We start from the raw sequence: 22,500 nt of genomic DNA on the forward strand, positions 1-22,500 counted from the left end.
AACACTATAGACTACTGACTCTACTGGTTCTGTCTAACACTATAGACTACTGATTCACTGCTGTTCTGTTCTGTCTAACACTATAGACTTATGATCTACTGGGTTCTGTCTAACACTATAGACTACTGATCTACTGCTGCGTCTGACACTATAGACCACTGATCTACTGCTGTTCTGTTCTGTCTAACACTATAGACTACTGATCTACTGTTCTGTTCTCTGTCTTACCACTATAGACTACTGGATCTACTGGGGTTCTGGACACTATAGACTATGATCTACTGCTGTTTGCCCTGACACTATAGACTACTGATCTACTGCTGGTGTTACACTCATAGACTAGATTAGCGTTCGTTCTGCCCAACACTAGGAGACTACTGATCTACTGCTGTTCTGTCCTAACACTATAGACTACTGATCTACTGCTGTTCTGTTCTTGGTCTAACACTATAGACTACTGGATCTACTGCTGTTCTGTCTAACACTATAGACTACTGATCTACTGCTGTTCTGTCTTCTGTCTGACACTATAGACTACTGATCTACTGCTGTTCTGTTTGTTAACACTATAGACTACTGATCTACTGCTGTTCTGTTCTGTCTACCACTATAGACCACTGAACTACTGCGTTCGTTGTTCTGACACTAAGACTACTGATCTACGCGTTCGTTTGACACTATAGACTATGATCTACTGCTGTTTGTCTAACACTATAGACTACTGGATTCTTACTGCTGTTCTGTTCTGTCTAACACTAGAGACCACTGATCTACTGCTGTTCTGCTCTAACACTATAGACTACTGATCTACTGCTGTTCTGTCTAACACTATAGACCTCTTCTACTGATCTACTGCTGTTCTGTTCTGTCTAACACTATAGACTACTGATCTACCGCTGTACTGTTTCTGTCTAACAATATAGACTACTGATCTACTGCTGTTCTGTTCTGTTGACCCTATAGATACTGATCTAGCTGTTCTGTTCTGACACTATAGACTAAAATGATCTACTGCTGTATTGTTTTTCTAACACTATAGACTACTGATCTACTAGCTGTTCTGTTCTGACACTATAGACTACTGATCTACTGCTGTTCTGTTCTGTCTAACACTAGAGACTAATGATGAATAGCTGTGTACTGTTCTTTTTCTAACACTATAGACTACTGATCTACTGTTTTTCTGTCTAACACTATAGACTACTGATCTACTGCTGTTCTGTAACACATAGACTATGATCTATGCTGTTTGTTGACACTAGAGACTACGATCTACTTGCTGTTCTGTTCTGTCTAACACAGAGATATGGTTTGTTTGACACAAGACTAGATTACTGTGTTCTGTCTAACACTATAGACTACTGATCTACTGCTGTTTGTTAAATACTATAGACTACTGATCTACTGCCGTTCTGTCTAACACTATAGACTACTGATCTAATATTTTCTGTCTAACACTATAGACTACTGATCTTAATGCTGTTCTGTCTGACACTATAGACTACTGATCTACTGCTGTTTGTCCAACACTATAGACTACGATCTACTGCTGTTTGTCCAACACTATAGACTACTTTAGTTATGCTGTTCTGTCTAACACTATAGAACGATACGCTGTTCTGTCTAACACTATAGACTACTGATTTACTGCTGTTCTGTCTAACACTATAGACTAGATCTACTGCTTGTTCTGCCCAACACTATAGACTACTGATCTACTGCTGTTCTGCCCTGTCTGTCACCAGAGATATGATTACTACTCGCTGAACTCGTTCTGTCTAACACTATAAACTACTGATCTACTCAAGCTGTTCTGTTCTGTCTAATACTATAGACTACTGATCTATTGCTGTACTGTCTGACACTATAGACTACCGGATCTACTGCTGTTCTGTTCTGCACACTCTATAGACTACTGATCTAATCTAAGCTGTTCTGTTCTGTAATACTAGAGACTAATTATCTAATGCTGTACTGTTCTTTTCTAAACGATAGACTATGATCTACTGTTTTCTGTCTAATACTATAGACTACTGATCTAATGCTGTTCTGTTCTAACACTATAGACTATGATCTATGCTGTTCTGTCTAACACTATAGACTACTGATCTACTGCTGTTTGTCTGATACTAGAGACTACTGATCTACTGCTGTTTGCTTCTTTCTAACACTATAGACTATGATCTACTGCGGTTCTGTTCTGACACTATAGACTATGATTACTGGCTGTCTCTGTCTAACACTATAGATACGATTATGGTGTTTTGTCTAACACTATAGACTACTGATCTACTGCTGTTCTGTCTAACACTATAGAACTACGATCTACTGCTGTTCTGTCTAACACTATAGACTACTGATCTACTGCTGTTCTGTCTTGACACTATAGACTACTGATCTACATGGTTCTGTCTAACACTATAGACTACTGATCTACTGCTGTTCTGTCTAACACTATAGACTACTTATCTACTGCTGTTCTGGCTAATACTATAGACTACTGATCTACTGCTGTTTGGTTCTAACACTATAGACTACTGATCTACTGTGATCTGTTAATACTATCAGACTACTGATCTACTGCTGTTGTTGTTGTCACTGAGAGACTATGATTTCTACTGCTGTTATGTTCTGGTTAACATATGAAACTATGATCTACTGCTGTTCTGTTATGTCTAATACTATAGACTACTGATCTATTGCTGTACTGGTTCGGACACTATAGACTACTGATCTACTGCTGTTTGTTTCGCACTATAGACTACTGATCTAACTGCTGTTCTGTTTCCCTGTCCAACACTATAGACTACTGATCTACTGCTGCCCTGTTCTGTCTGACACTATAGACTAGATCAACTCTGTTCTGTCTGACAATATAGACTACTGATCTACTGCTGTTCTGTCTAACACTATAGACTACTGATCTACCCGCTGTTCTGTTCTGTCTAGACACTATAGACTACTGATCTATGGTCCGACACTATAGACTACTGATCTACTGCTGTTCTGTCTGTCACTCTAGACTACTGATCTACTGCCGCCCTGTCTCTGTCTGACACTATAGACTACTGATCTACTGCTGTTCTGTCTGGACACTATAGACTACCGATCAGGTTTGTCTGTCACTATAGACTACTGATCTACTGCTGTTCTATCTAACACTATAGACTACTGATCTAACTGCTTGTTCTGTCTAACACTATAGACTACTGATCTACTGCTGTTCGTTCTTTCCAACACTATAGACTACTGATCTATGCTGTTCTGTCTAACACTATAGTCTATGATTAGTGCTGTTCTGTTCTGTCTTGACACTTATAGACTACTGATCTAACGCAGTTCGTGTGCATATAGACTACTGATCTACTTGCTGTTCTGTTCTGTCTGACACTATAGACTACTGATCTACGGTTGTCTGACATTATAGACTACTGATCTACTGCTGTTCTGTTCTGTCTGTCACTATAGACTACCCGATCTACTGCTGTACTGTTCTGCTAACACTATAGACTACTGATCTACTGCTGTTCTGTTCTGACACTATAGACACTGATCTACTGCTGTTCTGTCTGACACTATAGACTACTGATCTACTTGCTGTTCTGTTCTGTCTAACACTATAGACTACTGATCTACTGCTGTTCTGTCTAACTTACTATAGACTACTGATCTACTGCTGTTCTGTCTAACACTATTTCAGACTACTGATCTACTGCTTTTCTGTTCTGTCTGGACACTATAGACTACTGATCTACTGCTGTTCTGTCTGACACTATAGACTACTGATCTACTGTTGTTCTGTCTAACACTATAGACTACTGATCTACTGCTGTTCTGTCTAACACTGTAGACTACTGATCTAATGCTGTTCTGTCTAACACTATAGACTACTGATCTACTGCTGTTCTGTCTGACACTAGAGATTACTGATCTACTGCTGTTCTGTTCTTTCTAACACTATAGACTACTTGATCTACTGCTGTTCTGTTCTTGACACTATAGACTACTGATCTACTGCTGTTCTGTCTAAAACTATAGAACTACTGGATCTACTGCTGTTCTGTCTAACACTATAGACTACTGATCTACTGCTTTCTGTCTAACACTATAGACTACTGATCTACTGCTGTTCTGTCTAACACTATAGACTACTGATCTACTGCTGTTCTGTCTGACACTACTAGACTACTGATCTACTGCTGTTCTGTCTAACACTATAGACTACTGATCTACTGCTGTTCTGTCCAAACTATAGACTACTTATCTACTGCTGTTCTGTCTAACACTATAGACTACTGATCTACTGCTGTTCTGTCTAACACTATAGACTACTGATCTACTGTTGTTCTGTCTAACACTATAGACTACTGATCTACTGTTGATTCTGTCTGTCACTAGAGAACTACTGATCTACTGCTGTTCTGTTCTGAACACTATAAACTACTGATCTACTGCTGTTCTGTTCTGTCTAATACTATAGACTACTGATCTATTGCTGTACTGTCTGACACTATAGACTACTGATCTACTGCTGTTCTGTTCTGACACTATAGACTACTGATCTACTGCTGTTCTGTTCTGTCTAACACTATAGACTACTGATCTACTGCTGTTCTGTTCTGTCTGACACTATAGACTACTGATCTACTGCTGTTCTGTCTAACACTATAGACTACTGATCTACTGCTGTTCTGTTCTGTCTAACACTATAGACTACTGATCTACTGCTGTTCTGTCTAACACTATAGACTACTGATCTACTGCTGTTCTGTTCTGTCTGACACTATAGACTACTGATCTACTGCTGTTCTGTTCTGTCTAACACTATAGACTACTGATCTACTGCTGTTCTGTTCTGTCTACCACTATAGACTACTGATCTACTGCTGTTCTGTTCTGTTCTGACACTATAGACTACTGATCTACTGCTGTTCTGTTCTGACACTATAGACTACTGATCTACTGCTGTTCTGTCTAACACTATAGACTACTGATCTACTGCTGTTCTGTTCTGTCTAACACTAGAGACTACTGATCTACTGCTGTTCTGTCTAACACTATAGACTACTGATCTACTGCTGTTCTGTTCTGTCTAACACTATAGACTACTGATCTACTGCTGTTCTGTCTAACACTATAGACTACTGATCTACTGCTGTTCTGTTCTGTCTGACACTATAGACTACTGATCTACTGCTGTTCTGTTCTGTCTAACACTATAGACTACTGATCTACTGCTGTTCTGTTCTGTCTACCACTATAGACTACTGATCTACTGCTGTTCTGTTCTGTTCTGACACTATAGACTACTGATCTACTGCTGTTCTGTTCTGACACTATAGACTACTGATCTACTGCTGTTCTGTCTAACACTATAGACTACTGATCTACTGCTGTTCTGTTCTGTCTAACACTAGAGACTACTGATCTACTGCTGTTCTGTCTAACACTATAGACTACTGATCTACTGCTGTTCTGTCTAACACTATAGACTACTGATCTACTGCTGTTCTGTTCTGTCTAACACTATAGACTACTGATCTACTGCTGTACTGTTCTGTCTAACACTATAGACTACTGATCTACTGCTGTTCTGTTCTGTCTGACCCTATAGACTACTGATCTACTGCTGTTCTGTTCTGACACTATAGACTAATGATCTACTGCTGTATTGTTCTTTCTAACACTATAGACTACTGATCTACTGCTGTTCTGTTCTGACACTATAGACTACTGATCTACTGCTGTTCTGTTCTGTCTAACACTAGAGACTAATGATCTAATGCTGTACTGTTCTTTCTAACACTATAGACTACTGATCTACTGTTTTTCTGTCTAACACTATAGACTACTGATCTACTGCTGTTCTGTCTAACACTATAGACTACTGATCTACTGCTGTTCTGTCTGACACTAGAGACTACTGATCTACTGCTGTTCTGTCTAACACTATAGACTACTGATCTACTGCTGTTCTGTTCTGACACTATAGACTACTGATCTACTGCTGTTCTGTCTAACACTATAGACTACTGATCTACTGCTGTTCTGTCTAACACTATAGACTACTGATCTACTGCTGTTCTGTCTAACACTATAGACTACTGATCTACTGCTGTTCTGTCTAACACTATAGACTACTGATCTACTGCTGTTCTGTCTGACACTATAGACTACTGATCTACTGCTGTTCTGTCTAACACTATAGACTACTGATCTACTGCTGTTCTGTCTAACACTATAGACTACTTATCTACTGCTGTTCTGTCTAACACTATAGACTACTGATCTACTGCTGTTCTGTCTAACACTATAGACTACTGATTTACTGCTGTTCTGTCTAACACTATAGACTACTGATCTACTGCTGTTCTGTCTAACACTATAGACTACTGATCTACTGCTGTTCTGTTCTGTCTGTCACTAGAGACTACTGATCTACTGCTGTTCTGTTCTGTCTAACACTATAAACTACTGATCTACTGCTGTTCTGTTCTGTCTAATACTATAGACTACTGATCTATTGCTGTACTGTCTGACACTATAGACTACTGATCTACTGCTGTTCTGTTCTGACACTATAGACTACTGATCTACTGCTGTTCTGTTCTGTCCAACACTAGAGACTAATGATCTAATGCTGTACTGTTCTTTCTAACACTATAGACTACTGATCTACTGTTGTTCTGTCTAACACTATAGACTACTGATCTACTGCTGTTCTGTCTAACACTATAGACTACTGATCTACTGCTGTTCTGTCTAACACTATAGACTACTGATCTACTGCTGTTCTGTCTGACACTAGAGACTACTGATCTACTGCTGTTCTGTTCTTTCTAACACTATAGACTACTGATCTACTGCTGTTCTGTTCTGACACTATAGACTACTGATCTACTGCTGTTCTGTCTAACACTATAGACTACTGATCTACTGCTGTTCTGTCTAACACTATAGACTACTGATCTACTGCTGTTCTGTCTAACACTATAGACTACTGATCTACTGCTGTTCTGTCTAACACTATAGACTACTGATCTACTGCTGTTCTGTCTGACACTATAGACTACTGATCTACTGCTGTTCTGTCTAACACTATAGACTACTGATCTACTGCTGTTCTGTCTAACACTATAGACTACTGATCTACTGCTGTTCTGTCTAACACTATAGACTACTGATCTACTGCTGTTCTGTCTAACACTATAGACTACTGATCTACTGCTGTTCTGTCTAACACTATAGACTACTGATCTACTGCTGTTCTGTTCTGTCTGTCACTAGAGACTACTGATCTACTGCTGTTCTGTTCTGTCTAACACTATAAACTACTGATCTACTGCTGTTCTGTTATGTCTAATACTATAGACTACTGATCTATTGCTGTACTGTCTGACACTATAGACTACTGATCTACTGCTGTTCTGTTCTGACACTATAGACTACTGATCTACTGCTGTTCTGTTCTGTCTAACACTATAGACTACTGATCTACTGCTGTTCTGTTCTGTCTGACACTATAGACTACTGATCTACTGCTGTTCTGTCTGACACTATAGACTACTGATCTACTGCTGTTCTGTCTAACACTATAGACTACTGATCTACCGCTGTTCTGTTCTGTCTGACACTATAGACTACTGATCTACTGCTGTTCTGTCTGACACTATAGACTACTGATCTACTGCTGTTCTGTCTGTCACTCTAGACTACTGATCTACTGCTGTTCTGTTCTGTCTGACACTATAGACTACTGATCTACTGCTGTTCTGTCTGACACTATAGACTACTGATCTACTGCTGTTCTGTCTGTCACTATAGACTACTGATCTACTGCTGTTCTATCTAACACTATAGACTACTGATCTACTGCTGTTCTGTCTAACACTATAGACTACTGATCTACTGCTGTTCTGTTCTTTCCAACACTATAGACTACTGATCTACTGCTGTTCTGTCTAACACTATAGACTACTGATCTACTGCTGTTCTGTTCTGTCTGACACTATAGACTACTGATCTACTGCTGTTCTGTCTGTCACTATAGACTACTGATCTACTGCTGTTCTGTTCTGTCTGACACTATAGACTACTGATCTACTGCTGTTCTGTCTGACACTATAGACTACTGATCTACTGCTGTTCTGTTCTGTCTGTCACTATAGACTACTGATCTACTGCTGTACTGTTCTGTCTAACACTATAGACTACTGATCTACTGCTGTTCTGTTCTGACACTATAGACTACTGATCTACTGCTGTTCTGTCTGACACTATAGACTACTGATCTACTGCTGTTCTGTCTAACACTATAGACTACTGATCTACTGCTGTTCTGTCTAACACTATAGACTACTGATCTACTGCTGTTCTGTCTAACACTATAGACTACTGATCTACTGCTTTTCTGTTCTGTCTGACACTATAGACTACTGATCTACTGCTGTTCTGTCTGACACTATAGACTACTGATCTACTGTTGTTCTGTCTAACACTATAGACTACTGATCTACTGCTGTTCTGTCTAACACTATAGACTACTGATCTACTGCTGTTCTGTCTAACACTATAGACTACTGATCTACTGCTGTTCTGTCTGACACTAGAGACTACTGATCTACTGCTGTTCTGTTCTTTCTAACACTATAGACTACTGATCTACTGCTGTTCTGTTCTGACACTATAGACTACTGATCTACTGCTGTTCTGTCTAACACTATAGACTACTGATCTACTGCTGTTCTGTCTAACACTATAGACTACTGATCTACTGCTGTTCTGTCTAACACTATAGACTACTGATCTACTGCTGTTCTGTCTAACACTATAGACTACTGATCTACTGCTGTTCTGTCTGACACTATAGACTACTGATCTACTGCTGTTCTGTCTAACACTATAGACTACTGATCTACTGCTGTTCTGTCTAACACTATAGACTACTGATCTACTGCTGTTCTGTCTAACACTATAGACTACTGATCTACTGCTGTTCTGTCTAACACTATAGACTACTGATCTACTGCTGTTCTGTCTAACACTATAGACTACTGATCTACTGCTGTTCTGTTCTGTCTGTCACTAGAGACTACTGATCTACTGCTGTTCTGTTCTGTCTAACACTATAAACTACTGATCTACTGCTGTTCTGTTCTGTCTAATACATAGACTACTGATCTATTGCTGTACTGTCTGACACTATAGACTACTGATCTACTGCTGTTCTGTTCTGACACTATAGACTACTGATCTACTGCTGTTCTGTTCTGTCTAACACTATAGACTACTGATCTACTGCTGTTCTGTTCTGTCTGACACTATAGACTACTGATCTACTGCTGTTCTGTCTGACACATAGACTACTGATCTACTGCTGTTCTGTCTAACACTATAGACTACTGATCTACCGCTGTTCTGTTCTGTCTGACACTATAGACTACTGATCTACTGCTGTTCTGTCTGACACTATAGACTACTGATCTACTGCTGTTCTGTCTGTCACTCTAGACTACTGATCTACTGCTGTTCTGTTCTGTCTGACACTATAGACTACTGATCTACTGCTGTTCTGTCTGACACTATAGACTACTGATCTACTGCTGTTCTGTCTGTCACTATAGACTACTGATCTACTGCTGTTCTATCTAACACTATAGACTACTGATCTACTGCTGTTCTGTCTAACACTATAGACTACTGATCTACTGCTGTTCTGTTCTTTCCAACACTATAGACTACTGATCTACTGCTGTTCTGTCTAACACTATAGTCTACTGATCTACTGCTGTTCTGTTCTGTCTGACACTATAGACTACTGATCTACTGCTGTTCTGTCTGTCACTATAGACTACTGATCTACTGCTGTTCTGTTCTGTCTGACACTATAGACTACTGATCTACTGCTGTTCTGTCTGACACTATAGACTACTGATCTACTGCTGTTCTGTTCTGTCTGTCACTATAGACTACTGATCTACTGCTGTACTGTTCTGTCTAACACTATAGACTACTGATCTACTGCTGTTCTGTTCTGACACTATAGACTACTGATCTACTGCTGTTCTGTCTGACACTATAGACTACTGATCTACTGCTGTTCTGTTCTGTCTAACACTATAGACTACTGATCTACTGCTGTTCTGTCTAACACTATAGACTACTGATCTACTGCTGTTCTGTCTAACACTATAGACTACTGATCTACTGCTTTTCTGTTCTGTCTGACACTATAGACTACTGATCTACTGCTGTTCTGTCTGACACTATAGACTACTGATCTACTGCTGTTCTGTCTGACACTATAGACTACTGATCTACTGCTGTTCTCTCTGTCTCTATAAACTACCTATCTACTGCTGTTCTATCTGTCACTATAGACTACTGATCTACTGCTGTTCTGTTCTGTATAACACTATAGACTACTGAACTACTGCTGTTCTGTTCTGTCTAACACTATAGACTACTGATCTACTGCTGTTCTGTCTAACACTATAGACTACTGATCTACTGCTGTTCTATCTGTCACTATAGACTACTGACCTACTGCTGTTCTGTTCTATCTGTCACTATAGACTACTGATCTACTGCTGTTCTGTTCTGTCTGACACTATAGACTACTATCAAGACTGTTTTGGCTTGTTGAAAACACTGTGGGTTGTGCACCAATTGTCTTTTTGTTCTAAATCCCACCAGGAGAAACCTAAAGGTGTAGTCCAGGCCCAATCCCCAGCTCCTACTTTTGGTGGTTCCCATGGCAATGGCCCTGTCAATCAAAACCACAAGGTACAGGTGGTCAGCCAGACCGGTAAAGAGGAAAAGATACGGGAACTCAACGAACAGGTGGACTCTCTACAGAACGTCATCCTGCAGGTGAAATAAAGTAGAGTATTCTTAATCATCCTTCTGGACCTACCACAGTAACAACAACAACAACAACAACAACAACAACAACAACAACAACAACAACTACTACTACTACTACTACTGCTGCTACTACTCTGCTGCTACTACTACTACTACTACTACTACTACTACTACTACTACTACTACTATTACTACTGCTGCTGCCACTGCTGCTGCTGCTACTGCTGCTGCTGCTGCTCTTGCTGCTGCTGCTGCTGCTGCTGCTGCTGCCTGCACTTGCTGCTGCTGCTGCTGCTCTGCTGCTGACACAGCTGCTGCCTCCTACTGTGCTGCCCCTGCTGCCACTGCTGCTGCTTAGCTGCTGCTGCTGCTTAGCTGGCTTGCCATACCGCTGCTACTGCTGCTACTGCTCGCTGCATACTGCTCCCGCTGCTCTACAACGCGCATGCCACTGCCGCTGCTGCTGCTGCTGCTGCTGCTGCTGCTGCCTGCTGCTGCTTGCTGCTGCCTGCTGCTGCTGCTGCTGCTGCTGCTGCTGCTGCTGCTGCTGCTGCTGCTTTGCTGCTGCTTGCTGCTGCTGCTGTGCTGCTTTGCTGCCTGCTGCTGCTGCTGCTGCTGCTGCTGCTGCTGGCTGCTGCTGCACTGCTGCTGCTGCTGCTGCTGCTGCCGCTGCTGCTGCTGCTGCTGCCGCTGCTGCTTTGCTGGCTGCTTGCGTGCGTGTGGCTGCTGCTGCTGCTGCTACTCTCGTGCTGCTGTGCTGCTGCTGTGCACAGCTTCACGCTACTCTGCTTACTGCTACCGCTGCTGCTGCTGCCGCTGCTGCGCTGCTGCTGCTGCTGCTGCTACTGCTGCTCCTGCTGCTGCTGCCACCTGCTACTGCTGCTGCTGCTGCACCGCTGCTCGCTGCTGCTGCACTGCTACTGCTGCTGCTGCTGCTGCCGCAGCAACTGCCCAGCAGCTTGCTGCTGCTGCTGCCTGCTACTACGTGCTGCTGCCGCTGCTGCTTTTTACTGCAACTGCTGCTGCTGCTAACTGGCTACTACTACTACTACTACTACTACTACTACTACTACTACTACTACTACTACTACCATTTTCTTCTTCTTCTTCTTCTTCTTCTTCTTCTTCTTCTTCTTCTTCTTCTTCTTCTTCTTCTTCTTCTTCTCATGTTGACCCCATGGGTAGGAGATCGACCACGGCCTTGTAGCCTACTGCCAGCATAGCATAGCATCCAGGGGCCTTTAATTCATTGTTGACTCCTAATGTTGACCCCAGGTGCAGGATATCCACCACGGCCTGGTAGCATTCTGTTCAGAGCTGAAGAGAATGGATGGAGAGGTGGATGCGTCGGGGCTGAGATCCCCAGAGCTGGAGCAGCGCCTGGGGCTGGCTCTGGGACAGCTCAGGGACAAGAGACACAGTCTACAGAGCCTCAGAGAGACCACGAGAGACACAGACGCACACAGGAACAAGTAGGTTTATAACAAAGACTACTGTTCCCATAATGCAATGCACCAAGGAAAATGTAACTTTGATGTGAGACGCATTGTGTCATATTGGTCTCTCAGACAGGGCTGGGTATTGATGGAATTAAACATATTGATGGGAATTGAACTGTCGCCATCAGGTTTCAGGCTTGCCTCTCCAACTAGGCTCCCTACCGCCCTATTACGGACAAAATATTCATAGTAGGTCTAGTAGGGATGTTTGAGACAAGCATTTGTGACCATAACAAATCACACTTTTGATTTAGAGTTTTTAAAACTTTGGTCTCCGGTATCCTAAACCTGTTTAAAAAAAAAAAAAAAAAAAAAGGTCCTATAGCGTGTTATATGTTCCCAACCAATTAAAATTCTTACACCATGTTCAGAGTGAGTCCATACTCATTAAAAGGGAAGTGTATCAATCATATTTATGGTGACATTCACACCACATGGTGTGAAAAGCTACTCTGGTGGGAAAAAAGTGAAAGCAGTTAAAACAGCCCATCTTAACACTTTCTCATATTTCAAATCAACTTACTCACTCACTCACTCACTCACTCACTCACTCACTCCCCTCACTCACTCACTCACTCACTCACTCACTCACTCACTCATGCGTACATACAGTGCTATGAAAAGGTATTTGCCCCCTTTCTAATTTTCTCTACTTTTGCATATTTGTGATACTGAATGTTATCAGATCTTTAACCAAAACCTAATATGAGATAAAGGGAACATAAGTGAACAAATAACACAACAATTACATATTTATTTCATAAACAAAGTTATGCAACACCCAATTCCCCTGTGTGAAAAAGTAATTGCCCCCTTACACTCAATAACTGGTTGTGCCACCTTTAGCTGCAATGACTCCAACCAAATGCTTCCTGTAGTTGTTGATCAGTCTCTCACGTCGCTGTGGAGGAATTTTGGCCCAGTCTTCCATGCAGAACTGCTTTAACTCAGTGACGTGTGGGTTTTCAAGCATGAACTGCTTGTTTCAAGTCTTGCCACAACATCTCAATTGGGATTAGGTCTGGACTTTGACTAGGCCATTCCAAAACTTCCAATTTGTTGCTTTTTAGCTATTTTCATGTAGACTTGATTGTGTGTTTTGGATCATTGTCTTGCTGCGTGACCCAGCTGCGCTTCAGCTTCAGCTCACAGACGGATGGTCTGACATTCTCCTGTAGAATTCTCTGATACAGAGCAGAATTCATGGCTCCTTCTATTAAGGCAAGTCGTCCAGGTCCTGAGGCAGAAAATTCTACAGGAGAATGTCAGACCATTCAGTATCACAAATATGCAATAGTAGAGAAAATTAGAAAAGGGGGCAAATACTTTTTCATAGCACTGTATTTGCTGCTTTTGCAATCATCTGTGCACCTGCACAGTAAGTGTGAATGACTAGCCTGTTGTCGTTATGTTAGCGCAACACCTAGTGACATTTCTCATAGCGTGGGGACCTCTTGGTGCAACAGTTAAGCTCTTGAACTGACAGCAGCAGGGAGCCGAGATCTAGTGCCGTTTAGGGACTTCCCCTTAAATACTGTTATCCATTTATTCACATAAAGCTCATCTCCTCCTGTGTCTGTGATATGTGATTTTCTCCTTGTAACTACCTGGTAAACATGATTTCATTTTGCTACTCCCTGTAACTACCTGGCAAATATTATTTTACTTTATTTCTCCCTGTAACTACCTGGTGAACATTACTTTATTTCTCCCTGTAACTACCTGGTAAACATTACTTTAATTCACTATGTCGTCCAGGTGATCAGAGGTGCTTTATGACTTGTTATAAGCATGTACTGTATGTCCTCATTATAAGGCATATAATACGTTATGTCATCTTAACCTTACAGGCGATCAGAGGTTCGTCTTCTGGATAAGATGAAGCTGAACTGTCAGGTGTTTAAAGAAGAGATCTCTCTGGTGCACCTCAATCGACAGGTATCCCATCTACAGAAAGCCCTGCAGGACAGCCAAGACAAGGTATTCCTAACCCCTGACCCCTGACCTCTAACCCTAACTCACCACCAGACTGCACTTCAGGACAGCCAAGACAAGGTACATTTACCTGTGTGTTACTGTGTTAACTCAACCTTAAACCTCCCTGGTTCACCTCAACAGACAGCTAGCTCATCGACAGGCAGCACGGCAGGACAGTCAAGACAAGGTAGTCCTAACCCCTGACCCCTGACCTCTAACCCTAACTCACCACCAGACTGCACTGCAGCACAGCCAAGACAAGGTAGTCCTAACCCCTGACCCCTGACCCCTGACCTCTAACCCTAACTCACCACCAGACTGCACTGCAGCACAGCCAAGACAAGGTAGTCCTAACCCTGACCCCTGACCCTGACCTCTAACCCTAACTCACCACCAGACTGCACTGCAGGACAGCCAAGACAAGGTAGTCCTAACCCCTGACCCCTGACCCCTGACCTCTAACCCTAACTCACCACCAGACTGCACTGCAGGACAGCCAAGACAAGGTATTCCTAACCCCTGACCCCTGACCTCTAACCCTAACTCACCACCAGACTGCACTGCAGCACAGCCAAGACAAGGTATTCCTAACCCCTAACCCCTGACCCCTGACCTCTAACCCTAACTCACCACCAGACTGCACTGCAGCACAGCCAAGACAAAGGTAGTCCTAACCCCTGACCCCCTGACCTCTAACCCTAACTCACCACCAGACTGCACTGCAGCACAGCCAAGACAAGGTAGTCCTAACCCCTGACCCTGACCCCTGACCTCTAACCCTAACTCACCACCAGACTGCACTGCAGGACAGTCAAGACAAGGTAGTCCTAACCCCTGACCCCTGACCTCTAACCCTAACTCACCACCAGACTGCACTGCAGGACAGTCAAGACAAGGTAGTCCTAACCCCTGACCCCTGACCTCTAACCCTAACTCACCACCAGACTGCACTGCAGGACAGCCAAGACAAGGTAGTCCTAACCCCTGACCCCTGACCTCTAACCCTAACTCACCACCAGACTGCACTGCAGGACAGTCAAGACAAGGTAGTCCTAACCCCTGACCCCTGACCCTGACCTCTAACCCTAACTCACCACCAGACTGCACCCGCAGGACAGCCAAGACAAGGTAGTCCTAACCCTGACCCTGACCCCTGACCTCTAACCTAACTCACCACCAGACTGCACTGCAGGACAGCCAAGACAAGGTAGTCCTAACCCCTGACCCCTGACCCCTGACCCCTAACCCTAACTCACCACCAGACTGCACTGCAGGACAGCCAAGACAAGGTAGTCCTAACCCCTGACCCCTGACCCCTGACCCCTAACCCTAACTCACCACCAGACTGCACTGCAGGACAGTCAAGACAAGGTAGTCCTAACCCCTGACCCCTGACCCCTGACCTCTAACCCTAACTCACCACCAGACTGCACTGCAGGACAGCCAAGACAAGGTAGTCCTAACACCTGACCCCTGACCCCTGACCTCTAACCCTAACTCACCACCAGACTGCACTGCAGGACAGTCAAGGACAAGGTAGTCCTAACCCTGACCCCTGACCCCTGACCTCTAACCCTAACTCACCACCAGACTGCACTGCAGGACAGTCAAGACAAGGTAGTCCTAACCCCTGACCCCTGACCCCTGACCTCTAACCCTAACTCACCACCAGACTGCTCGCAGGACAGCCAAGACAAGGTAGTCTAACCCCTGACCCCTGACCTCTAACCCTAACTCACCACCAGACTGCACTGCAGGACAGTCAAGACAAGGTAATCCTAACCCCTGACCCCTGACCTCTAACCCTAACTCACCACCAGACTGCACTGCAGGACAGCCAAGACAAGGTAGTCCTAACCCCTGACCCCTGACCTCTAACCCTAACTCACCACCAGACTGCACTGCAGGACAGTCAAGACAAGGTAGTCCTAACCCCTGACCCCTGACCTCTAACCCTAACTCACCACCAGACTGCACTGCAGGACAGCCAAGACAAAGTAGTCCTAACCCCTGACCCCTGACCTCTAACCCTAACTCACCACCAGACTGCACTGCAGGACAGCCAAGACAAGGTAATCCTAACCCCTGACCCCTGACCTCTAACCCTAACTCACCACCAGACTGCACTGCAGGACAGCCAAGACAAGGTAGTCCTAACACCTGACCCCTGACCCTGACCTCTAACCCTAACTCACCACCAGACTGCACTGCAGGACAGTCGAAGACAAGGTAGTCCTAACCCTGACCCTGACCCCTGACCTCTAACCCTAACTCACCACCTAGACTGCACTGCAGGACCAGCCAAGACAAGGTAGTCCTAACCCCTGACCCCTGACCCCTGACCTCTAACCCCTAACTCACCACCAGACTGCACTGCAGGACAGCCAAGACAAGGTAGTCCTAACCCTGACCCCTGACCTCTAACCCTAGCTCACCACCAGACTGCACTGCAGGACAGTCAAGACAAGGTAATCCTAACCCCTGACCCTGACCTCTAACCTAACTCACCACCAGACTGCACTGCAGGACAGCCAAGACAAGGTAGTCCTAACCCCTGACCCCTGACCTCTAACCCTAACTCACCACCAGACTGCACTGCAGGACAGTCAAGACAAGGTAGTCCTAACCCCTGACCCTGACCTCTAACCCTAACTCACCACCAGACTGCACTGCAGGACAGCCAAGACAAAGTAGTCCTAACCCCTGACCCCTGACCTCTAACCTAACTCACCACCAGACTGCACTGCAGGACAGCCAAGACAAGGTAATCCTAACCCCTGACCCTGATCCCTGACCTCTAACCCTAACTCACCACCAGACTGCACTGCAGGACAGCCAACAAGACAAGGTAATCCTAACCCCTGACCCCTGACCTCTAACCCTAACTCACCACCAGACTGCACTGCAGCACAGCCAAGACAAGGTAGTCCTAACCCCTGACCCCTGACCCCTGACCTCTAACCCTAACTCACCACCAGACTGCACTGCAGGACAGCCAAGACAAGGTAATCCTAACCCCTGACCTCTAACCCTAACTCACCACCAGACTGCACTGCAGGACAGTCAAGACAAGGTAGTCCTAACCCCTGACCCCTGACCCCTGACCTCTAACCCTAACTCACCACCAGACTGCACTGCAGGACAGCCAAGACAAGGTAGTCCTAACCCCTGACCCCTGACCTCTAACCCTAACTCACCACCAGACTGCACTGCAGGACAGCCAAGACAAGGTAGTCCTAACCCCTGACCCCTGACCCCTGACCTCTAACCCTAACTCACCACCAGACTGCACTGCAGGACAGTCAAGACAAGGTAATCCTAACCCCTGACCCCTGACCCCTGACCTCTAAGCCTAACTCACCACCAGACTGCACTGCAGGACAGTCAAGACAAGGTAGTCCTAATCCCTGACCCCTGACCTCTAACCCTAACTCACCACCAGACTGCACTGCAGGACAGCCAACACAAGGTAGTCCTAATCCCTGACCCCTGACCTCTAACCCTAACTCACCACCAGACTGCACTGCAGGACAGCCAAGACAAGGTAGTCCTAACCCCTGACCCCTGACCTCTAACCCTAACTCACCACCAGACTGCACTGCAGGACAGTCAAGACAAGGTAGTCCTAACCCCTGACCCCTGACCCCTGACCTCTAACCCTAACTCACCACCAGACTGCACTGCAGGACAGTCAAGACAAGGTAGTCCTAACCCGTGACCCCTGACCCCTGACCTCTAACCCTAACTCACCACCAGACTGCACTGCAGCACAGCCAAGACAAGGTAGTCCTAACCCCTGACCCCTGACCCCTGACCTCTAACCCTAACTCACCACCAGACTGCACTGCAGGACAGTCAAGACAAGGTAGTCCTAACCCCTGACCCCTGACCTCTAACCCTAACTCACCACCAGACTGCACTGCAGGACAGTCAAGACAAGGTAGTCCTAACCCCTGACCCCTGACCTCTAACCCTAACTCACCACCAGACTGCACTGCAGGACAGTCAAGACAAGGTAGTCCTAACCCCTGACCCCTGACCCCTGACCTCTAACCCTAACTCACCACCAGACTGCACTGCAGGACAGCCAAGACAAGGTAGTCCTAACCCCTGACCCCTGACCCCTGACCTCTAACCCTAACTCACCACCAGACTGCACTGCAGGACAGCCAAGACAAGGTAGTCCTAACCCTGACCCCTGACCCCTGACCCTAACCCTAACTCACCACCAGACTGCACTGCAGGACAGCCAAGACAAGGTAGTCCTAACCCCTGACCCCTGACCCCTGACCCCTAACCCTAACTCACCACCAGACTGCACTGCAGGACAGTCAAGACAAGGTAGTCCTAACCCCTGACCCCTGACCCCTGACCTCTAACCCTAACTCACCACCAGACTGCACTGCAGGACAGCCAAGACAAGGTAGTCCTAACACCTGACCCCTGACCCCTGACCTCTAACCCTAACTCACCACCAGACTGCACTGCAGGACAGTCAAGACAAGGTAGTCCTAACCCCTGACCCCTGACCCCTGACCTCTAACCCTAACTCACCACCAGACTGCACTGCAGGACAGCCAAGACAAGGTAGTCCTAACCCCTGACCCTGACCCTGACCTCTAACCCCTAACTCACCACCAGACTGCACTGCAGGACAGCCAAGACAAGGTAGTCCTAACCCCTGACCCCTGACCTCTAACCCTAACTCACCACCAGACTGCACTGCAGGACAGTCAAGACAAGGTAATCCTAACCCCTGACCCCTGACCTCTAACCCTAACTCACCACCAGACTGCACTGCAGGACAGCCAAGACAAGGTAATCCTAACCCCTGACCCCTGACCTCTAACCCTAACTCACCACCAGACTGCACTGCAGGACAGCCAAGACAAGGTATTCCTAACCCCTGACCCCTGACCCCTGACCTCTAACCCTAACTCACCACCAGACTGCACTGCAGCACAGCCAAGACAAGGTAGTCCTAACCCCTGACCCCTGACCTCTAACCCTAACTCACCACCAGACTGCACTGCAGGACAGTCAAGACAAGGTGCCTTTGCTTTATCACTGTACTAGAGTAAAACTGTAGCGTCCAAGATGTAATGATTACTAGGTAATGAAGAGAAGAGATCACCACGTGAAGCGTATGAAGGAAGCTACTTAAATAGCCTGTACATACTTAGAAAAAAGGGTTCCAAAAGGGTTCCAAAAGGGTTCCAAAAGGGTTCCTCGGCAGTCCCCATTAGGCATCCCTTTTTGGTTCCAGGTAGAACCCTTTTTGGTTCCAGGTAGAACCATTTTTGGTTCCAGGTAGAACCCTTTTTGGTTCCAGGTAGAACCCTTTTTGGTTCCAGGTAGAACCCTTTTTGGTTCCAGGTAGAACCCTTTTTGGTTCCAGGTAGAACCCTTTTTGGTTCCAGGTAGAACCCTTTTGGGCTCCCTGTAAAATGCTCTGTGGAAAGGCTTCTACATGGAACCCAAAAGGGTTCTACCTGCAACCAAAAAGGGTTCTTCAAAGGGTTCTTCTATGGGGACAGCTGAAGAACCCTTTTAGGTTCTAGATAGCACTTTTTTTTTGTAACAGTGTAAGTCTGCCCATTCAACGGCCCCTTCCTCACTGCCTCTCAACCCCCCACCTCCCTCCGCCGTCTCACCCCCTCACCCCACCGTCCCCCTTTCCCCCCCGACAACCCCCCACCCATGGCGTGTGAATGCCTCGGAGCACTGGCTGCCGTCTTGCCGGACGGAGTCATAGGTGAAACTCTAAGGCCTCTCCTCAGACATGAGAGCCAGACAGGATATCTCTACGGAAACACAGCACAAGCCCCTTGAGAAACAGAGCGTAATATATCCCATAATTCTGTGCATCACCCTCTTACTCTGGCTCTGGTTTCCATTGCTTTAGCAGGCCTAACCCTAACCCTTTCTTTAGCAGGCCTAACCCTAACCATTTCTTTAGCAGGCCTAACCCTAACCCTTTCTTTAGCAGGCCTAACCCTAACCCTTTCTTTAGCAGGCCTAACCCTAACCCTTTCTTTAGCAGGCCTAACCCTAACCCTTTCTTTAGCAGGCCTAACCCTAACCCTTTCTTTAGCAGGCCTAACCCTAACCCTTTCTTTAGCAGGCCTAACCCTAACCCTTTCTTTAGCTGGACATATGCCAGACATGAGCCCAAAGAATTTTAATTGTTTTCAATTTCAGTGTGTTTGTCTAGAAGAGCTGGGGTAAATCCCTTGGTAGCTAGACGGGAGACATTACAGACACTAGACTAGATACTGTACAGACACATCTCAGACATGATCAACGGTGAATTAGTGTTATATAACAATAATGGTACTTCTTTTTTTAACAAAATCTTTATAAATGAATTAGAAAACTGCAGCGATTACAGCCTCGAGTCTTCTTGGGTATGACGCTACAAGCTTTGCACACCTGTATTTGGGGAGTTTCTCACGTTCTTCTCTGCAGATCCTCTCAAGCTCTGTCAAGTTGGAAGGAAGCTATTTTCAGGTCTCTCCAGAGATGTTCGATCGGGTTCAAGTCTGGGCTCTGGCCTCACCTCAGAAAAACTCCAGGGGGAGGCAAGGGGGGAAGCGAGGGGGAGGAGAAGCGAGGGGAGGGAACAGGGGGAGGGAAGCGAGGGGAGGAGAAGCGAGGGGAGGGAGGCGAGGGGAGGGGGAGCGAGGGGGGAGGAAGCGAGGGGAGGGACGAGGGGGAGGGAGGGGAGGGGAAACGAGGGGGAGAGAGGGGAGGGAGCGAGGGGGAGGAAGCGAGGGGGAGGAGAAGGAGGGGGAGGGAGGAAGCGATGGGAGGGAAACGAGGGGGAGGGAAGCGAGGGGAAGGAAAGCGAGGGGGAGGGAAGCAAGGGGGAGGGAAACGAGGGGGAGGGAAGCGAGGGGGAGGAAGCGAGGGGGAGGGAAACGAGGGGGAGGGAAGTGAGGGGGAGGGAAGCGAGGGGGGGAGGAGAAGCGAGGGGGAGGAAAGCGATGGGGAGGGAAACGAGGGGGAGGGAAGCGAGGGGAAGGAGAGGGGAGGGCGAGGGGAGGGAAGCGAGGGAGGAGAAAAGCGAGGGGAGGGAAGCAGGGGAGGGAAGCGAGGAGGAGGGAAGCGAGGGGGAGGGAAGCAAAGGGGGGAGGGAAGCGAGGGGGAGGGAAGCGAGGGGGGGGGAAGCGAGGAGGAGGGAGGGAAGCGAGGGGGAGGGAGTGTCATTCTTTCCCTTATATTGTCTGTCTAAAGCTCTTTGAAAATAGTTTCCACCATCTGTTGTTTCTTCCCCCCTCTCCTTCCATTTCTCCTACTTTCTGCCCCCTCTATCCCTACCTCCCTCCTTTCCTGCGTCTCCCCCCCGTACTCTCCAGTTGTATTGATCCAGATTGCACCCTTGGACTGATACTCTCAAATTGATGAAATAGTTCCTTATTGTCTGTTATCCAGAGAGAGGAGAGAGAGCTAACCAAACACACACACACCTGAATCTATTAGTTCCCAGGCTGCTCCCCCCCCCACCACCACCCTCTGGTCTGTGAACCTGACCCCGTCTCTGATTAGGTCATATGATAAACATTAGCTCGGCCGCTTTTCCCACCAACTCACCACCTAAAAAGGCTCTGCTGCTCTGAGAGAGACTAGTCCCTGGTCTGGGCCTTGAAACCCCTGGGGCCACAGTAACATTACACGCCCCCTCCACAGTAACGTGACACGCCCCCTCCTGTTCAAAGCGAGAGCCGCGTGTGTCCTTTCATAGCACCTCGTTAGCTGCTCCTCCCCCCGGGGATAACAGGCAGAACGTTCAAAAAGAAAAACAGAAGAGAGAAAAAGGTTCTCCGACTCCTCTGGGGATGGGGGGGGGTGGGGTGAGAGTTTTACACACCTAGCCCCGTTTCTCTCTCTCTCACTCTCTCTCTCTCCCTCTCTCCCCCTCCTCTCTCCCTCTCTCCCTCCTCTCTCCCTCTCTCTCTTCCACCTCTGTCCCTCTCTCCCTTTCTCTCCATCCTCTCTCTCTCCTTTCCGTCTCTCCCTCTCTCCTTCCTGTTCCTCCAGTGGCTTTGTCACCAGCATTCCATTGTTGGTATGGTCACAGGCTCTCGGGTGTCACAGCTCTACAGATCAGTGCGCGCGCGTGTGTGTGTGTGTGTGTGTGTGTGTGTGTGTGTGTGTG

At 46.2% G+C, this 22,500-nt stretch overlaps 1 protein-coding gene across 1 annotated transcript in view; it reads left to right on the forward strand.

The window, feature by feature from the left end:
• The first annotated feature begins 10,557 nt into the window (after window positions 1-10,557).
• The window catches only part of LOC123492035 (vegetative cell wall protein gp1-like), a 19,929-nt gene continuing 7,986 nt past the window's right edge, over window positions 10,558-22,500 (forward strand). The window contains exons 1-3 of the mRNA XM_045223701.1: window positions 10,558-10,872; window positions 12,142-12,338; window positions 14,216-14,345. Coding sequence (XP_045079636.1) covers window positions 12,193-12,338; window positions 14,216-14,345 — 276 coding nt within the window. The 5' untranslated portion in view covers window positions 10,558-10,872; window positions 12,142-12,192. The remainder of the gene's footprint in view (window positions 10,873-12,141; window positions 12,339-14,215; window positions 14,346-22,500) is intronic.

Source organism: Coregonus clupeaformis, chromosome 1, assembly GCF_020615455.1.
Source record: "Coregonus clupeaformis isolate EN_2021a chromosome 1, ASM2061545v1, whole genome shotgun sequence".
Taxonomy (NCBI): domain Eukaryota; kingdom Metazoa; phylum Chordata; class Actinopteri; order Salmoniformes; family Salmonidae; genus Coregonus; species Coregonus clupeaformis.